General features: G+C 36.0%; 1 protein-coding gene across 2 annotated transcripts in view; it reads right to left on the bottom strand.

The window, feature by feature from the left end:
• Positions 1 to 20540, bottom strand: part of Col28a1 (collagen type XXVIII alpha 1 chain) — a 197379-nt gene that overhangs the window by 112544 nt on the left and 64295 nt on the right. For both annotated transcript variants that reach the window (XM_033758283.1, XM_033758285.1), the window contains exons 12-13: positions 8436 to 8504; positions 7229 to 7297 (exon numbers count right to left, since the gene is read on the bottom strand). In XM_033758283.1, the coding sequence (XP_033614174.1) occupies positions 7229 to 7297; positions 8436 to 8504 (138 nt within the window). The remainder of the gene's footprint in view (positions 1 to 7228; positions 7298 to 8435; positions 8505 to 20540) is intronic.

Here is a 20540-nt window from a genome sequence, read left to right as displayed (position 1 = left end):
GAAATTAAACCAACAAAAAAAATAAATAAAAATGAGAAAAAACTTAAGTAAGACACAAAGAAAAACTTCCAGTTCACCAATGGCAAACAGTAGGGCAAATGAGGATGAAAAGTCTGATAGTGAACAAGCAGGACACCCTGAACCCATAGCACAGGAAGTAACAAAACAGATCAATCAAGCTCTAGAAAGGTTCAAAACAGAAATCATTTCCCACATAAAAATAGAGATGGTGAGCAAAATGGAAGTCATGATTCTAGGCTCTAGAACAGAATAAGAAAGAAATGAAAACAATGAATGCCAAACAGAGGAAAGAAATGAAATCCATAAAACAGATATAAACAGATACCCAGGAGATTAAAAACTCTATTGAAAGTGTTTGGAACAGAATAAAAGAATGTAAAGATAGAATCTCAGATACAGAAGATAGGATTGCAGTCAGTGACAATGAAAAGAAAGATCACTTGAAAACAGTAAGGGATCATGAGAAATTGATCCAACAACTTCTAGATGATGCAAAGAAGAATAACAAAAGACTGATAGGAATCCATGAAGTAGCAGGAGAAAATAAATATAACTTTAAAAAGATGTTCACAGAATTAATGAAAGAAAACTTCCCAAATAAAAGAGAATTAGACATACAGATAAGTGAGGCATATAGGACTCCAACTAGCCACAATCAAAAAAGATCTACACTTTAGACATATAATAATCAAGATCCCAGAAATCCAAAAGAAGAACAAAATATTACAAGCAGTAAGAGAAAAGAAACAAATCACATGCAAAGGAAAGCCCATTAGAATCACAGCAGACTTTTCAACACAAACCCTTAGGTCAAGGAGAGCCTGGAGTGAGGTATTTCAAGTCCTAAAAGAAAACAACCTCCAACCTAGACTGCTGTATCCTGCAAAACTCTTTCAAAATGGATGGGGAAATAAGATATTTCCATGACAAAGAACACCTGAGAAACTACATGAACACCAAACCAGCACTACAAGGAATTCTAAACAATGTCCTAGAAAAAGGCAATGAAGGTAACAACACCATGAGGCCCAACAGCAAATCACATAGGCAAGGCAAGAAACTAAAAGGAGAAGGAGAAAAAGTAAAGAGAGTCAACAAAAGGACAATAACATGACAATAATAAATCAGAACATAACAGTTATAACCATCAATGTTAATAGCCTCAATTCACCAATCAAGAGAAAGAGACTGGCACAATGGATTAAGAAGCAAAATCCAACAATACGTTGTATACATGAAACACACCTAGTGCAAAAGGAAGCCCACAGACTGAAAGTGAAAGGATGGAAAACAATTCTCCATGTGACAAGAGCCCAGAAAAAAAGAAGGGGTAGCAATCTTATTCACAGACAAAGTAAATTTCAAACCAAAACTGATTAAAAGAGACAAAGAAGGCCACTACATCCTTGTAAAGGGAACAATTCAAGACGAAGAGATGACAGTCATAAACATATATGCACCAAATACTAATGCCCCCAACTATATAAAACAAATATTAAGTAACATGAAAAACCAGATAAGCACCAATACAATTGTAGTGGGGGATCTAAATACCCCACTTTCACAAATAGATCATCTAAGCAGAAAATCAACAATGAAATACTAGAAATCAACCAAGCTTTTGAATGCATGGACGTAATAGACATCTATAGAGTATTCCACTCCACAAAATCAGAATATACATTCTTTTCAGCTGCACATGGGTCAGTCTCCAAGATAGACCACATACTAGCTCACAGAACAGGTTTGAATAAAAGCAAAAGAATGGAGGTTATTCCCTGTACATTATCAGATCATAGTGCAATCAAGCTGGAGATCAATAGCATAAGAAACTGTAGGAACTTCACAAACACATGGAAATTGAACAACACTTTCCTCAACAATCAATGAATCACAGAGGAAATTAAAGAAGAAATCAGACAGTTTTTACAAATAAATAAAAATGCCAATACAACATACAGGAATCTATGGGACACAATAATAGCAGTTCTATTTGAAAAATTCATAGCACTGAATGCCTACACTAGGAAAACAGAGTGAGATCAAGTAAACAACCTAATGATGAATCTTAGACTACTAGAAAAACAAGGGCAAGAAAAACCCAAAGCTCGAACAAGAGAGGAAATCATAAAGATTAGAGCAGAAATCAATGCAATGGAAACTAAGAAAATGATACAAAAAATAAATGAATCAAAGAGTTGCTTTTTTGAAAGAATAAATAAACTCGATAAACCCTTAGCTAACCTTATAAAAAAAAAAGGAAAGAAAAGGCTCAGATCCATGCAATCAGGAATGAAAAAGGCGGTCACAACTGATCCAAGAGAAATCCAGAAGATCATTAATACCTACTTTGAGAACCTGTACTCTAATAAAATGGAAAACACAGAAGAAATGGACCTATTTTTAGATACTTATGAATTACCAAAGTTGAACAAAAAAGATAAAAACATTTTAAACTCCCCAATTACAATCAATGAATTTGAAAATTTACCAACAAAGAAAAGCCCAGGTCCTGATGTATCCATTGCTAAATTTTACAAGACATTTAGAGAAGAACTACTGCCTTTACTCTTCAAACTTTTCAAGGGAAACAATACTTTCAAACTCATTCCTGGAAGCAAGTATCACTTTGATTCACAAAGCAGGGAAAGATACAACTAAAAAAGAGAATTACAGGCCAATCTCCTTAATGAATATAGATGCAAAAATCTTTAATAAAATACTAGGAAACAGAATACAGAGGATCATCAAGAATATCATACATCCTGACCTAGTCGGATTTATTCCAGGGATGCAAGGATGGTTCAACATAGGTAAGTCAATAAATGTAATACACTATATTAACGGAGTCAAGGACAAAAACCATATGATCCTATGATCCTCTCAATAGATGCAGAAAAAGCATTTGACAAAATTTAACATCCATTCATGATAAAAAAAAAACCTGCAAAAAACTGGAATAGATGGTCTATATCTCAATTTAATAAAGGTCACCTATGAAAAACCAACAGCCAACATCATATTAAATTGCCAAAAACTGAAAACCTTCACTTTAAAATCAGAAACAAGACAAGGATGTCCACTATCACCACTCCTCTTCGATATAGTTCTGGAAACATTAGCCATAACAATAAGACAAGAGAAAGAAATTAAAGCAATAAAGATAGGAAAGGAAGAAGTTAAACTGTCATTATTTGCTGATGATATGATACTCTACAATGAAGACCCAAAAAACTCCACCAAAAGACTTCTAGACTTAGTTGACAGATTCAGTAGAGTAGCTGGATACAAGGTGAACACTCAAAAATCAGTAGCCTTCTTCTACGCAAATACCAACTGAGTCACTGAGAGAGAAATTAGGGCAACAGTTCCTTTCACAATAGCATCCAAAAAATGAACTATCTCTCTGAGAAAAGAGATCAAAGAGGATATAAGAAAAATGGAAAGATATCCCTTGCTCCTGGGTAGGAAGAATCAACATAGTGAAAATGGCCATACTACCAAAACTGCTATACAGATTCAATGCAATGCCAATTGAAATTCCAACACTATATTTCAAAGAACTAGAAAAAGGAATCCAAAAATTCATTTGAAACCAGAAGAGACCTACAATAGCAAAAGCCATCCTAGGCAACAGACACGTGGCAGTGGGTATAACAATTCCCAATTTGAAACTATACTACAAAGCCACGATAAAAACAGGATGGTACTGGCAAAGAAACAGGCCTGAGAATCAGTGGAACAGACTGGAAGACACAAAAATAAATCCGGATGTACTCAGCTACCTCATCTTTGACAAAGGAACTGACCATCCTCAGTGGGGGAAAGATAGCCTCTTTAATAAATGGTGATGGAAAAACTGGATTTCAACCTGCCACAGATTAAAACTGGACCCTTATCTTTCACCATGCACTAAATTAAAATCCAAGTGGATTAAGGATCTAAACATTAAAATAGAAACACTAAACTTGCTGGAAGATACGTTAGGCAGAACTCTTGAAGACATTGGCATAGGAAAAAATTTTATGAACAAATCCTCAGTAGCACGGGAACTAGCACAAAGAATCAACAAGTGGCATCTCATCTTATTAAAAAGCTTCTGTACTCAAAAGAAACCATCAACAGAACTAAGAGACAACCTACAATGTGGGAAAATGTTTTTACCAGCTGCTCCTCAGACAAAGGACTACTATAGACAATATATAAAGAACTCAAAACAATCAGCCCCCCCAAATACAAAGACCGAATTCTTAAAGGGCATCTGAAATGAACAGATATTTCTCAGACAAAGAAGTAAAAGCAGCAAGTAAATATATGAAAAAATGTTCCACATCACTGGTCTTTCGAGAGATGCAGATGAAAACAACACTGAGATTCCACCTCACCCCACAAAGAATGGCTGCTATCAAGAAATCAATCAATAGCAAATGTTGGCAGGATTGTGGGGAGAAAGAAACCCTTCTCCATTGTTGGTGGGAGTGCAGACTGGTGCAACCACTATGGAAATCAATATGGAGATACCTCAAAGAGCTGGAATAGAGGTTCCATTTGACCCAGCCATCCCCTGCTGGGTATCTTTCCAAAAGAATTAGAAGAATCATACCACAGTGATATATGCTCACAAATGTTTATAGCAGCACAGTTTGTAATAGCTAAAACTTGGAAACAGCCCATTTGCCCATCCATTGGAAACTGGATAAAGAAGATGTGGTTTTTCTATAAAATGGACTACTACTCAGCCATAAAGAATGAGAAATTAGATTCATTCATATGAAAATGGATACATATTGAGGATATACTCCTAAGTGAAATAAATAAGTTACACATGTGTAAATACTGAATAGTTTCTCTGGTGTGAATAAACTGTAATAGTACATAAGATCCTAATGATATAATGGACAATGTGAAATAGGAAGAAAAGGGCTAAAGGTGTAGGGAAAATGGGAAGGGTAGGGGAAAGGTAATAAGGGAAAAGAAAAAAATATGACAAAATGAAAAAATAGAAATAAAGTGTTTGTAAAACAGGAGGGGAGGAGGGGGTGAAGGGAGGGCACAGACAAGGGGAAAAATGAGAACTAAGATCTGTCATGTAAAGGTACAAGATCCCAATAATGAATGTAATTGTACTGCATACCTTAAATGTACCAATAAACTCAATTAATAAAAAAGGAGAGATAAATGAATAAAGAAAATGTGTGCAAAAAGGAGTACTATTCTGCTATAAAGAAAGGTACACTTGAGGTTATTCATAGGTAAATGGATACCAATTGAGACCATAATATTAATTAAAATAAGTCAGACACAGTCTTAAATATCACACTGTTCTTCTTATAACAAAAACTCAAAAATATGTATAAATAAGGAGCAAAACAGAAGATAAATGGGAAGCGGGGAGATTCTTTTTTCAAATGGCTAGGGGAATAAGAGATGGAGGGAAGGGAAGGGAGAGGAGGGATCCGAGGCTGAAGAAAGGAAATGAAATCAAGTCTGACTAGATGCACATATATCACTGTATATGTGGACATACAGAACTGTATACTGGCAGAAATGTTTTAGTAATCAATTTGGAGACTTCTTTATATGTTTTAGATACAAGTCTTTTGCCAGACATATGGTTTAGTAATGTTCTTTCTATCAGTAACCTGTCATGTTAGCCTTTTCACAGTCCTTAACAAGTCCAGACATGGTGGTGCACACCTGTAATTCCCCACTCCCCAAAAAAAGAAATTAAAAAAGCTCCAAAAATACTGATGAAATAAAAAAAACTTATTCAGTAGTCTTTAATTTATTTCATCAGTATTTTGGAGCTTTTACAAATTCTATATATGTTTTGGTACAGTTATACGTAAGTTTTTATTTTTAGCAATTATAAATGATATTGTATTTTTGAGTTAAATTCTGTATGGTTATTACTACTATAAAAAATAAAATAGATCTTATAATCTGTGACCACACTGACCTTACTTGTTAATTCTAGGAGGTTTTTGTAGATTTCTTGAGATTGTCTATGGAGACAAACATGTCAACTGCCAATAGCAACAGTTTTATTTTTGTCTTTTTATCTCAATTCCTTTTTATTTTTTCTTCTTTGTGCTGGCTGGAACTACTATTACTCCACTGAAGATAACTGCTATAAACAGACATCCTTGTCTTATTTCTGATCTTTTTTGTACTCCAACTAATTTCACTTTGTGTGGAACTCCCCAGTCAACCCACAAAATCATGACAACTTATTGTTTTAAAGCACTATATCTTGAGTAGGTTGTTATACAGCAATAGATAACTAAAATGGAGGGGCAAAAAGTTTGTGGTTCACTCTTAAGATCACTATCTAGTTAATGGAAACTAAGTATAGATCACCAATCTCTAGATTAGTAGTCCAAGGTGGTCTTTTTTTCTCCATATGATGCTCTATTTTTTTAAATTAGTGTATATAGATATTAGTAAAAATCTCAATCCTCAAAAAAAAAAAATACTGCCCCTGCAATCAGAGAGTATAGCACATGCACACACATTCCTGATCATATTTACAAGTGAGGAACAATATAATGCAAAATTAAATGGGAAGACCAGCAATTGTTTTAACTTGTACTTCAATGAGTCTACTAAGGTTCTTTTCCTAGGAAACTAATGACGATCTGAGAAGTTAAAAAGCTTCATATACCAGAGTAGTCACATTTTATTCATTTCCTCTTCACGTCTCTTTTGATAGAAAATTTTTTCTTCTCCAACAATAGCAAGCTTCAAAGCTACATAAGGTAGAAGTTGTGAATAAAACAGGCTTTATCTTAATACCAGTAACAATCCCAGCTTTAGTGCACAGTCATGGATTGGATGAGTAAGGTCCTTAATTTCAGTTATTTCTCTCATGGTTACAAGAAAGTTCGTTGTAACATATAGGCATTAGGCTTTAGTCCAGCTCTATTTTCTCCTTGGAAATTTCAACACAGACAAACTGATCTTCTCAGACAAGCCAATTAACATTATAAGAGATTACAGTAATAGCCAGTCAAAAACAACATACATACACATTTTATACTGCTATTTTAAACATTGTGAAAAATAATACTTGGATCTGATCCTTACATGTTCATTGTCTCTTCTGCCCAAAAAGATACAAACTAAATTCACTTCACCATTTATTCTAAACAGAACACATAAAATTATATTTTTCTTTTTTACTCTGTCTGCAATTTTTGTTACTCACTGGCTGTCCCGGCTCACCAACTCCAATTGGTCCTGGAGCTCCCATTCTTCCTTCTTGGCCTCTTTCTCCCTGAGAAAGAAATCACAGAATGTGAGGTTTTGAATGAAGAATAAACACTACGAAATTCTCTGTATAGGGCCGGGGGGTTAGCTCAGTGGTTCCAGTGAGCTATCATCATAGTGAGACCCTGTCTCAAAACAAAATGCTGTGGATAATTAACAAGGATAATTAGTAAAATGGCCAAACTTTCCATATTCATATACATTAAAATAATTCTAGAGGAGGAGAAATTACCTGAGTTTGAATTTAAGTGAAGAAATAAGCATAAAATATTCGTCATCTACTTGTCTAAATGTAACACAGTCCATTCAGCTTTAACAAGCTCTTGATGGTCATGGCAGGTGGACTGTGTGGCAATTCATTTGGGTACTGAGACAGGCAGGCTAACAACGTTTGTGCTATTCCCTGCCACCACCTTAGAATGCCACCCCGTCCTTCTCCCCTTTCTGTCATATTTAACCTCTCCTTTAGCTCTTTCCTATTTGATAACTTCAAACCCTTCTCCAGTAAATCTTCCTGTGTGAACTTCACCTTCCATGGATCTTTTCCATGCATGTATTGTCAAACGTTCGTGGCATTGTTTTGCACAGCTCTCTATTTCTGTCCTGCATCAAAGTCGTATTGTCCCAACCACGGAGAAGTGCCATTTAAATAAAGCAGTTCTATTCTTTCATATAATGCGTGATGCAGCCCCCCAGTAGGGATACAGCCTAACTTTATAGTTCCATATAAACTTTTCTGTTGATATTTACTCATTCAGTGCCATTATTTCTATTCCTCCATGCTTATTTAATGTGAGCAAGTGGTAATTGATGTGTTAAGGTGTTTCACTTCCCAATAACATATGTACATGTTAATGTTTAGAAGCCAGAGTCTCAACAAGACTACATGTACATTTTTGAAAGGGTACATACTTGGAGACAAGCAAATTTTTTCAGTCTATTCAAATAAAAAACAATAGCTTAATTATTCTTATGGTAACTGCCTCTGACTACAGTATTACACTAAGCATCTCAAATGGAAATAATTTCTGTGGGAAAATTCCCTATTTCTATTATAGCTAGGATGGACAGAGTTCAAATCACAGTTCCCCAGCCCCTAAAGTAAATTCAGTGTCATCAATGGACAAAGACACAAGCATTTTTACCTTAATACCTTGCTGTCCGATACCAGGGGCTCCAGGAGGACCATAAGGACCAGGAGGGCCTTGCTCACCCTAGAAGAAGAAATAGTGTTGTTTGGTCAAGTCAATAGTATTGCTTTTTTATCTACAGTGTTGCAACAAGGGCTTTGAGGATGACAGGAAAACTTAATACACTGTCCCTGACCTCAGTTTTCTACAGCCCAATTGGAAAGACAACATAAGACTCAGGGTCAAACTATCTACTAGGCACAATAATTACAGTGTCTGGGACCCATAAACTTTTAGGAGTCCATGAAAATACTTTCATTTTAATTTTTAAAAGAAGAATAGAAATAAATATAATGATGAATACATAATAATAAATTTAACCTTGATTGCATCTGTCTGTTTTGTTTTTTGAGTCTCACTATATAGTTGAGACTACCTGGAACTCACTATGTAGACCAGGCTCATCTTGAACTCACAGTGATCCTCCTGCCTCAGCCTCCCAAGTGCTGGGATTACAGGTGAGTGCCACCACACCCAGTTGATTGTATCTGTCTTTATATCAACTCAGTCATATGTTTCCTAACAATTTATATGGAGGAAAATGACCATAAAGGCAAACATTTTAGGACCTCTGAAAGTTATAAGACAACCCACATTCACTCATTCAACAAATCTTTGTTGAGTATCCTGGTAGATGAATTTTTATTTCTTTCACAATGGTCACCTTTTCTCCCCTTCCCTTCTTTGCAGATAGAACTCTGATCACGTCAATGGGCTCTCTAAGGACTTTGCCCTCTCTCTAAGGTAGAAGATAAATGGAAATTACTCTAATGCAAGAGTGAGATCTCCTTTCCCATTGCCATTAATTAGTCTGGGTTGGTCATGTGACAGTTCTGACAAACGAGATGGAATCTTACTGGACATACAGAAAAAGACTTTCCTCTCTGCCTCTTCTGTCCGACATATAGATGTTGTAATTGTCTTGTATCCATGACACAATATTCTCTAGGATTAGGGGCCGGGGATTTAGCTCAGCAGTTCAGTGGCCTGCCTTGCAAGCCCAAGGACCCAAGTTCAATCCTTAGTATCAAAATAATAATAATAATAATAATAATAATAATAATAATAATAATAATCTCTAGGATTAAGCCAAGAGATGAAAGGGACTATGCAGAACATGGAGAAGAGCTTGCTTGCTAGATAACCTCACTGAGCAGATCCATTCTGGACTACCTATGCAAGTAGTCTGTCTACTCAAAAGTGAGAGGTATTTTATGATTAAGCCACTCTTAGTCAAGACTTCTGTTACTCAAAGCTGGAGTATTTTCAATTAATGCAGCCTACTGTGTGGCAAGTTGATAACAGAACTCGGGCATCTTAGAACTGGATGGAACCATGGCACTCGAACCTCCGCATCACAGGAAAGGAGCCTGATCCCAACAAACTACCTGGCCTACGCAAATTCATCTCCTCACTCACACTGATACAGCTGTTAGGGTGTCTCGGGCTTCTGGCCCTGTGGCATGGTGACAGACCAACAGAATTTCAATTGCTCAGCATTTCAACTGCTTTTTTTTATAATGCTAAATTTCTCCATCAAAATGGTATATCTTTACCTGATATTTATGTTCACCTAAGTATATTTATCATACATTAAAAGGTCATATACAAAGACATTTTAAAACTATTTATTTATAATTTTACATTAATTTTTGGTGTATTTCCTTCCAATATTTATATACATACATGTATATTTAATCTATGCTACAGAGGACTTCCGAATATTGTGTTAAGGAATAATCGCTACTTTAAAAATCTCATTTGACCTAAATTTTTCTCTGTTTATGCTTGCAAACAGTAAAGTGCATTTTAAGTTGAAACAAGGCTTTTCTCAGACTAAGGAAAATGGAAGAATTTTCATTAAACTCCCAATTCACCCCTGGGATCTCTGATTTTGAGAGCATGTTGTTTTGGTGTGGGTAGAGAGGCATCACTTCTGAGAAGTCTGTTGACGCTGACCAACTACTAAGGAGAAAGAGAAGGGATGAGAAGAGCCAGAGTCCACTCACTACTAAGGAGAAAGAGAAGGGATGAGAAGAGCCAGAGTCCACTCAGCTTCCCAGACTACATGCCCAGGCTCAACATTAAATAAAGAAAACCTGTGTGAAACTCAGTTGTCAGAATTTATGACACTTTAAGTGGATTGAATCCCAAAGTACTGGCTATTCATGCCGTTGGGGAAAAGACAATCTGGCAGGTAAGTCAACTAGAATTTTTTCCTTTAAAATTCAAAGATATTATTTATTTTTCTATATAGTTTAAACTTTCTGGAGCAGCCAAATGATTGCCATTCTTATTTTACATTTTCTTAGCCATAAGGTGTCTTTCTTTTTATAATATCAGATGTAAAAATTCGCACTAAATTTGAAGTTGTCTTCTTAATCTCAAAGTATAAGCAAGTGCTAAAAAATATTCAGCTTCCTGCATACTCCAAATTTTCTCTTTAAGGAATTCTTTCTTACAACTTCTTGTGCTCTCCACTCAAGTTGGAATCTCCATGTCAATTATACAAGTCCAATATGAATGACTGTGGGGTGGGTCCCTCACCTGGGAAATACTGTCCTGCTCAGTTTGGGGACAGGACCTGGAGAAGGACCTTCTGAAAAGACGGAGCTGTCATAAAGCTCAATGTCCCTGGCTGGGTCTCCTTTACCCCGTCGAATCACACAAGCCTCCAACTAGCAGAACAATCCTATTTTCTAGCCATTCCACAAGGACACATCTCTTCCAAGAAGTGAGTGGAGGTATGTACCGAGATCTCACTACACGGTCCAGGTCAGGGGAGCGCACTTGAGACAACTGCAGGAATCTCAAACACAATTAGATCCTAGAATGAGTCCAACACTTTCTTTTCTTACAATGCCATTATATACAGCACTTTCCATCTTACAACAAATGGATACCAACAACCTGATATGTGATGGTCATGAATAAGTATAGAAAAGTTAAGATGTAGTATGATTTAGATCTGAGGTGTCCCCTAAAAGCCTCTTGAGTTTGGGTGGTGATAGGATCGTGCACTACTATATTGAATGTGCTGAATATGCTGTGAAGAGATGGAGCTTGGTCAAGAGAGGGGAGTCACTGGACCATAAACCTGGAAGGGTGTATCTCCCTGACGCCTCACTTCTTTCCCTGTTTTCTAGTTGTCATAGGACGAGAAGCTAGTTGTCCTCTACCCTTACCCCATGCTGTATCAACCTAGAGCTTTCCAGCCATGGACTGAAACTTCTGAAACTGTGAACAGAAAACTTCTCATTCTCTTTCGTAGATGTCTCAGTGACAAGGACAGTAACTAAGACAAGTTCCCACTTGAGCATGGTGATATATGCCTATTGTCCCAGCACTCTGGGAGGCTGAGGAAAGAGGATTATAAATTGGAGCCCAGTTGGGGCAAAAAATTTAGTGACTTAGTGAGATTATGTCTCAAAGCAAAAGATTAAAAAATGGGCTGGAGGATTATAAATTGGAGCCCAGCCTGGGCAAGTAACAATGACACTATGTCTTGAAATAAAATATTTTTAAAAGGGCTAGAGGTGTGCCTCAGTTCAAAGGCCCTAGGTTCAATCCCCAGTACTGCCAAATTAATAATAATAATAATAATAATAATAATTCCCTAAATTACAGTTTTGCTCTGTAATGGATGAGAAGAAATTTTAAAACATTTAGTAGACAATTTGAGAGTTTTTAAAGTAGTGGAAATTATCGCTTCTTGGCCTTTTGGCTAAGATCAAGTGTAAAGTAGTGGAAATTGTGGCCCTACTTAGCACTTATCTGTATGTTTGGTCAGAAATCAACAACACATATTCATAATATGTGAAATTTCTTAGTATTAATTTTTCAAGATTACAGGGATCTCTCAGCAGAGTGATTTTCCTTATCCAAACAGTTCCTTTACATCATATCTTCACATTTCACTTGCTTAAATTTATTTCTCAGAAGCCTGGCATCACAACATGTGACTTCCATTTTAAAAATCCACTTTTAAGCATACATAGAACCACAGAGTTTTACAGTTTAGTGAAACCCTGGCTGTATCACTTATGAATAATTTGAGCTTTTACAAGATTCCAAAATGCAGGATAATCTAGCTTGTAGGGCTGAGAGAATTCAAGATACTATCTGTAAAATATCTAAGTCCTAGCCCGTCACACAGTAGCTATTTAATATGTATAAACTTGCTTGTTATTCTCCAGATCTTTATTGACCAACCTCAGGTCTAGTAAATAATCCATGCCTATAATTGTCACTTCCATAATTAGACATATAAATCAGATTGTACCTGTACTTGCAGAAGCCTACAATCATGCTGGAGAGACAAATGAATATGAAACAAAATACAAGCCTGTGAATTAGCTAATAATAAAGGCATTAGCAGAGCATATAAGTCTCTGAGGCAGAAATGTTTAATTCTGCATCAAGGTTTTGGAAAAGTTTCATTATAGTATAGGAGGTATTTGAGCTGAACAAAAAATAAGAATCTTACCTAATCTGGAAGAGGAAAAAGGAAAAATATTTCAAGGAGAGAAAAGAATATGAGACATAAAATGATATGAAATATTCTGAGGACAGGGAATAAAACTCTGGTTCAAAAGAAGTGACACTAAGTTCAATGTCTGGAGCAGCAAGATTCACAGAAAATACACAATAAGCCACATATATACAATTTTATATTTTTTACATTAAGAACATAAAAAATAAATAGCTGGCTGCAGGGTGTGGTGGCGCATGCCTGTAATCCCAGCACTTGGGAGACTGAGGCAGGAGGATCGCTGTGAGTTCGAGACCAGCCTGGGCTACATAGTGAGTTCCAGGTCGGTCTCAACTACATAGTGAGACCCGGTCTCAAAAAAACCCCCCAAAAATACATAAATAAAAAATAAATAGCTAATTATAGTAACATATTTACTTGATATAGGCAAAATGCTATCATTTCAGCATGTAATCAATATTTTAAAAGTACTAATGATCATATTTTTTCTCTTTTTAATACCAAATCTTTGTAAACCAATGTATATCTTATATTTACAGCAATCTCAATTTGGATGAGCCACATATCCTATGCTCAATAGCGACATATACAGCTCATATCGTACAGCTCAGTTTCAATTAAAGAGGCTGGAGCCTTAGGTCAGAACCGTGGACAGTACCAATCTTTAAATGAGTAAGAATGGAAGCCAATAAGACAGTGCAAGAAGCTGAGGAAACAGAATCTCAAAAAGGACTAGTCATTTCTAAAGACAACTCATTAATTTTCCCTCCCAGACTTGGTCATCTCCCAGGGTTCTATCTAAGGAAAAGGTCCCTTATCTTTCCTGTGTCAAGCTAGAACCTAGAACTCATATTCTCCCATTCCATCCACTTTATGCAAGGTATCCCAGCACCTATCCATATGCTTCCTAAATATTACTCAGATCTATGTATCTTTCTGTTTACACCTCTATAGTATACAGCAAATTAATTAAATTAAATCTTTTGTTCAAACTAAAACAAAGTCCTTCCTCCTCTACGTGCTTGTTCATACCTTGATTTGTCCCCTCTGCTGCTGCCAGAGTAAAGTCTTCATTTTAATTTTACTCTGAGTGAAAATTTCCAAGGCCTTTTCTTTTTCTCACAGAGTAAATACTCAGCTCCCTGCATGGCTTCTAATGGTGTGACCCCGAAGCCACTACTCTCACGAGTCAGTCACCTCCTCACTCTCCAGTCTAGCAGCATCGGGCGTGGTTCAGTTCCCCATTCTCCGCCCAGCTACATGCTATTGCTTCTGCCTTTGATGCTCACCTCTCTCTTCCTTACTCTCAGATCTTCTTTTAAATAGCGTGGCTTAAAGGAGGACTTCCCTGACGAGGTGAAATCCCTACCGTAGTCACTACAGTATCGATAACACCATTTTCCTCCTCTTCTGAGAGTTCACTACATTTGCAACTTGGCACCTCTCACTGTGTTAATAGGTTCCCCGCCCCAGTCTATGGGAAGGATGCGTGTGGTTTTGCTTATTTTTGCATTCTTGGTACTTAATTATTACCATTCGCTCAACCACTGATTTGTTAAATATTTACTGAGCACCAACTAGGTAGCAGAAACTGTACTATGTGTGGAAGGTGAACAAAAGAAAAAATATGATCTAAGCTACGAGGATTTGTGAATCTGGAAATGCTCCTCCTGAGTTTTCAGTAAGGAGCATCCATACATAAATTATATAAAGATACCAAGTGCTTATTACGCAATTCCTTGTACAAGATCTTCCAAGACACAGCTAATCTTTATTTCAGGGAAAGAGTAATGAAATCATACTGTATTGCCCAAGGTTACATGAGGGAAAAGTTCCACTAAAGAAAACTCAGTACTTCCTATTTTTGACACTGGCTCTAACCAAAACCTTTCTCCAAAATAATATTTTTCCAATTCACTGAAACTCTGAATTGTTTAAGAACAGAAGTTTTACTTTCTCTTATATAATATGATTGTGAACAATGTATTCATCCCTTGGCCTCTTCGTAAAAACAGAAAGATATGCCAGGCATGGTGGTGCACACCTGTAATCCCAGCACTTGGGAAGCTGAGGCAGGAGGATTGCTGTGAGTTCGAGACCATCCTGGGCTACATAGTAAGTTCCAGATCAGTCTCAACTACACAGTGAGACCCTGTCTCAAAAAAAAGCCAAAAAAAAAAAAACCCCAGAAAGATATTTCAGCAACTTTCATCCATTTCTCAGATAAGGGTGACACCAATGTTAATATGTTAAGTCTTGTGGCAAATATTCTCATCCTTCCCAAATGGAAGAACATTATGAATGAGTGTTTTGTAGCTGCAGAATGGTTCACAAGTGCCTAGGTTACATTCTTAGCTAAACTCAGTTCGGTAATAAGTATATGTATCAAGAAAGATCCTTTTTTGAAAGGCAGTAAGGGAGGACACAGGCAGTTAATATCTACAAAATACTTGTTAAATCATACTCCATTTTTATACCTCATTTCTCTTGCTTCAGATGAAAGTGTTGTTCAATAAAAGACTTGCTTTTAGAAAACATATCAAGATAGAGCTGGTCAGAATTAGTATAAATAAAGTTGTCAAAATACATAAGTATGTCATAAAAATAAATAACATATGTAGCATTCACTATGGACAGGTGCTACCCTGTTTCAAATATATCAACTCACATAATCCTCAATCCTAAGAGGTGGGCACTATTAATGACCCACTGTATGGAAGAGGAAAACCTGACTACAGGGAGGTAAAGTAACTTGCCTGAATCAGACAGCTAATAAAGCCTACGGCTGGCCAGGGATTTAGCTTAGTGGTGCTGCCTCCTGCCTCACAGGTGTAAGACCTTGAGTTTGGTCCCCAGTACAAAAAACAAAAAAAAAACTATGTCTTGTTTCAAGCCTGGCAGTTTGGCTTTAGAACCTCTCAACTACCACCATGCCAAACAACATCTTCAGTTTTCAGTTCTTTTTTTAATGAATTTCAAAAATCATTTGACTAAAGACTACATTTATATCTTTGCTACAGGATGAAAAATATAAAATTTGGATAGTTGTAATCTATCCATAATTGAAGATGCATCATAAGGAGAGAACAATTCTCTGAAAGAAAATATAAGCCAACAGAAAATATAGTTTATACAAACTAACTCACAGGTAATTTCAGGATGACAAAGTCTACCTGAATCAGGGGTAAAGTTAATGTAAATTATAATTTGCAACACAGAGATCACACAAGGTAACTTTACATATAAACTGGTAATTAACAAACTGCACTCAGTTTGGAACTGCCTTTATCTCAAATCTCCAATTAAAATCTTTTTTGAAATTCTATCTAATGGCCCTCAATCCACACACTGTACCTACTTGTACCTGCTGAGGAACACACTCCATAAAAATAAAAAGTGATGAGGAATATAAATAACATTGTAGTATGACACTAGATTCTAGTAATTTAACTCTGTTTCCAAGTAGATATTAGGTTAAGACACATAAAACTGACATTTGATCACATTTGACCTATAACAATTCATATGATCCAATCAAGGAAGAACCAGTAGCAGCCTAACAAGAGAGCTTTTGAGAATCTTGACTCTGGAGTACACTATTTTGACTTCTCCAGTACAAAATGAATTTCTGGAAAATACTCCAATTACACACTGCCCACAAATCTGACAACAAGAACATTGACTTTCTAGAGGAAGTGGGTCCATAGACAGTGTGACATGTTTCTTAAACATTTAACCTTGGAGGCTGAGAGGAGGATGAAATGAGGGAATATTGTTTAATTTGTAAAGAATTTGTTTGGATAATGACAAAGTTTTTGGTATAAATAATAGTGATAGTTATACTATGTTGTGAATGTTTTGATATCAGTGAGTTGTACCTTTACACAAATAGTTCAAATGATTTTTAAATTTACAATTTTTCGAAATGCCTTACATTTAGAATAAATTTTTCCATTGCACAGGTGCTATTATAATTTTCTTAAAATACTTAAGAACTTGATATACTTAATTTTTAAAATGGCATCCTTCTGAAGACAATGCAGGAGCTGATTCTATTTCACATTAGTGCCAAGTCTGACTAGGTATGTGGGTTAGATTGAATAACTCTGTCAGAAATGTTAGCAGCATTTTGGGTTCCTTGATGCATCAGAATTTTTACCTCAGAATTGTCTACACACATGTGCACATATGGTATACCCCAGCCACTAAGGACCATATATACATCAGAGACTTGAGGATGGAAATCATCTAACTTGAAGCCACTGGCTGACATCCCACATGTTCTGGCAGCCACTTCAAGTTGTCATTATCAGTTATCTCATGTCAAATGCGTTAATAAGCTCATTTAGAGCCCTGCTGGACAGATGTGCGTGTAAGCCAAAGCCCTTTCCACAAGAATTGCTGAATTGCTAATGATTTTCCCTTTAATTAAGCCCAGGAAGAAATAGCATTGAGACTGACATGTCTGAAGGAAAATATTCACATAGTTTGGCTGTGAGTCTTTACCTAATAGTCATAATTAAAATTACATAGGGATTCTTTCTATGCACTGAGCACTCACAGCCTTGTTCAAAGCTGTTAGCCTGCCAAGAGAATCAGAAAGCATTTACTGTGTTTTGACAACTAGAAAGACTGTTAAAGTTCCCTGTTTTCATTAAAAAAATTCTTTACATATAGTGAAAAATGTAATCATTCTTAGATTTGTGAATGTAAAACCTTTTTTGAGCAATTATTCTTTATGAGGAGTTGAAGATATTATATATGTTTCTCTTGATTCACTCCACATAAAGTTATAAAGTAGTATATGTCCTGCTATCGATGATGAACTTTGGCTGAAAGAATCTTCATGATATTAAGAAACGGTTAAGTTTTTTAGTTATACAAAAGCCAAAATAAATCTACATAAGATGCTTGTTTGAAGAGAAAGCTTTAAATTCTTTATACTTGTTCATACTTGGAAGTAGTTTTGAACTATTTTCAAGCCACAATTGGAAATATTAAGGTATGTTTATTTAATAGGTTCAGCTACTAGCTACTAAACTAACTTTAAGCCAAACCAACAATTTAAATAATGATAAAAACAAAACTATATTTAAAAACTGTTAAAATTTTAGTAGTGATTCTTCTGTTCTAGTTAAAATATTAATATTATAAAAATACGACATTCTAGGTTGTATATATGAAACTTTAAAAAGTTCCAAGCAATATTTTTAGAAGAAAGAGCAAGTATAAATAATACACTAGATTATTTAATGCATAAGAAAATTCTAATATCCACATGGTCCTGTCACTCTTTATTATTCAAATATGTTATAAGAATAGTCAGTATTCCTGACTGCTACACCCTCCTTCTGCTTCTGTATCACCTAATGTGACCTCCCAATTTTTATCTGGGTTTTCTTATCTCAAAAGCTAAATGAAGCATAAAGTAGGCCCAATCTCATGTGTAAGAGGACTTGAACATAGAGCAAGCAGAAAACATTTAAGGCAAAAAAAAAACAAAACAAAATCTTGCAGGGAATATTATGTACACCCTGGATTCAATCTCATGTGTAAGAGGACTTGAACATAGAGCAAGCAGAAAACATTTAAGGCAAAAAAAAAAACAAAACAAAATCTTGCAGGGAATATTATGTACACCCAGGACTGGAATGATGAAAGGTACAAGCAGAAGGCAATTCATCTATGAATATAAATTAATATGTAATATAATATCACAGTACTTTTACAATTGCTTAAGGACTGACATGTGAGATTTCACCTTGGGAAAAGACATCAGGGCTATCTCCTAGGGCTCTTTTGGCCCCACCTCTGGAGCTGTAACACTAGGACACTAAAGTGTTACAAACTGCTTCCTGTACATGCCACTGTGCAGACCCTCTTCCCAGGAACAAAAAGACCAGCTTCAAGAAAGTGACTCTGTATAACATTGAAGAAGAAAATATCCTCAGAAATAATCTCAGAAAGACATCAACAAATGGCAAAAATGATCTAGTATGGCTTAGACCCACCCTGTGCTCCACTGTTTATTTATTAAGAATTAATTTTGGTAACATGTTCTCTGTGATTTGAAAGGCTACCAATGGTGAGTCATTCTTTCTAGTTATTAGAAGCCCCTTTCACAGCCACATGTAACTGCAATCTGCTGTGTCACCACAGCCCCATGGAAGGCGGCAATGTTGGGTGCATAGGGGTTCAATTCTACAGTCTGGGCCCAGGGAGCACTCTCTCTTCAGTCACAATTTCAGTTTGGTTGTAGGGAGGAGGCTTCTCAGGAGATGAGTGATTACCATTCCAATTTCAGAGATTGGTAAGAAGTCCTTATGAATGTCAGTCATGTGAAGAAGAGGATAAGGTGACTTCTCAGCCAAGGTTATTCCGAGAAACATCTATGTTTTGTTGCTAAGGTAACAAAGGCATTTCAGGCAGAATAAGAGCTACTTTACATGTGGAAAGTATTAATGACTAAAATGATTGTGAAACTGGGCCAGAAGCACATTTTTCCTTGATTTAACACATTTTTTTCTTTTGTTTTTTGGCCACCTTTTCTGAAGAACCGTTAGATGAAGAAAATCCAACCCCCAGCTCAACAGAAAGTGATTATAGCTCATGAGAGAGACTATTCATAAATTCAAAAACTTAGGCAAGCCCCATCTAGAGACTCTCACGTAATCTTTGCAAAGGTTATGAGTCTAAGATTTCTATTTTAAGGTCTCATAAGAAATACAGTACTTAAGTTGCACAATTAGCATTACTGTTTTCTTATTCCCAAGTGGCTCCCTTCCTTCTTTTCCTGAACTTTCAGATGAACATTATCATCAAATAGAAATGCACCCTTCATCAGATTGTTGATTCCAACCAGAAGACTCTAGAAGGGGAGACAGATGCCATTTCCATACTGTGCAAAAGAAATGCATTTATCTCAGGTCAAATATTCAGGAAATTCAGCAATTTTTCTCAAAGGAATCAATAGTGGATGGTTGTTAAGAGCAGACTTCTGGATTTGAATCCTTATCAGCTCTGTAGAATTGGACTTATTACTTCAAGTCTTTGTGCCTTAGAAGCCTGATTTGTACAAAGGGGAATAAGACTAGATCATGGCTCAAAAGGTGGTATTGGCATTAAATGAGTGTTTAGAATTGTACTGAATATTGAAAATATATAAGAAATGTTAACTATTATTATAGAAGTTTCAACATAAACAATCTTCTCTATGCCCACTAGAAAATATAGAATAACTAGATTTTAGAAATGTTTTTGCATAATTTACAACAGTAGTTCCTTAAAAACATTTTTTTCAGCTTTAATTGAGTTTATTGGTACATTTTAGGGATACAGTACAGTTACATTCATTGTTGGGATCTTGTACCTCTACATGACAAGTCTTGATTCTCATTTTTTCCCCTTACCTCTGCCCTCCCTTCACCCCCTCCTCCCCTCCCCATCTACAAACACTTTATTTCCATCTTTTCATTATCTCACATTTTTTTTCTTTTCCCTTTTTACCCTTCCCCTACCCGTCCCACCTTCCCTATACCTTTAGCTTCTTTCTTCCCATTTCTAAATGT

Source organism: Fukomys damarensis, unplaced genomic scaffold (assembly GCF_012274545.1).
Source record: "Fukomys damarensis isolate Sample0158 unplaced genomic scaffold, DMR_v1.0_HiC HiC_scaffold_4, whole genome shotgun sequence".
NCBI lineage: Eukaryota > Metazoa > Chordata > Mammalia > Rodentia > Bathyergidae > Fukomys > Fukomys damarensis.
Note: the sequence above shows the minus strand (reverse complement) of the source record. Positions and strands in the feature narration are given on the sequence as shown.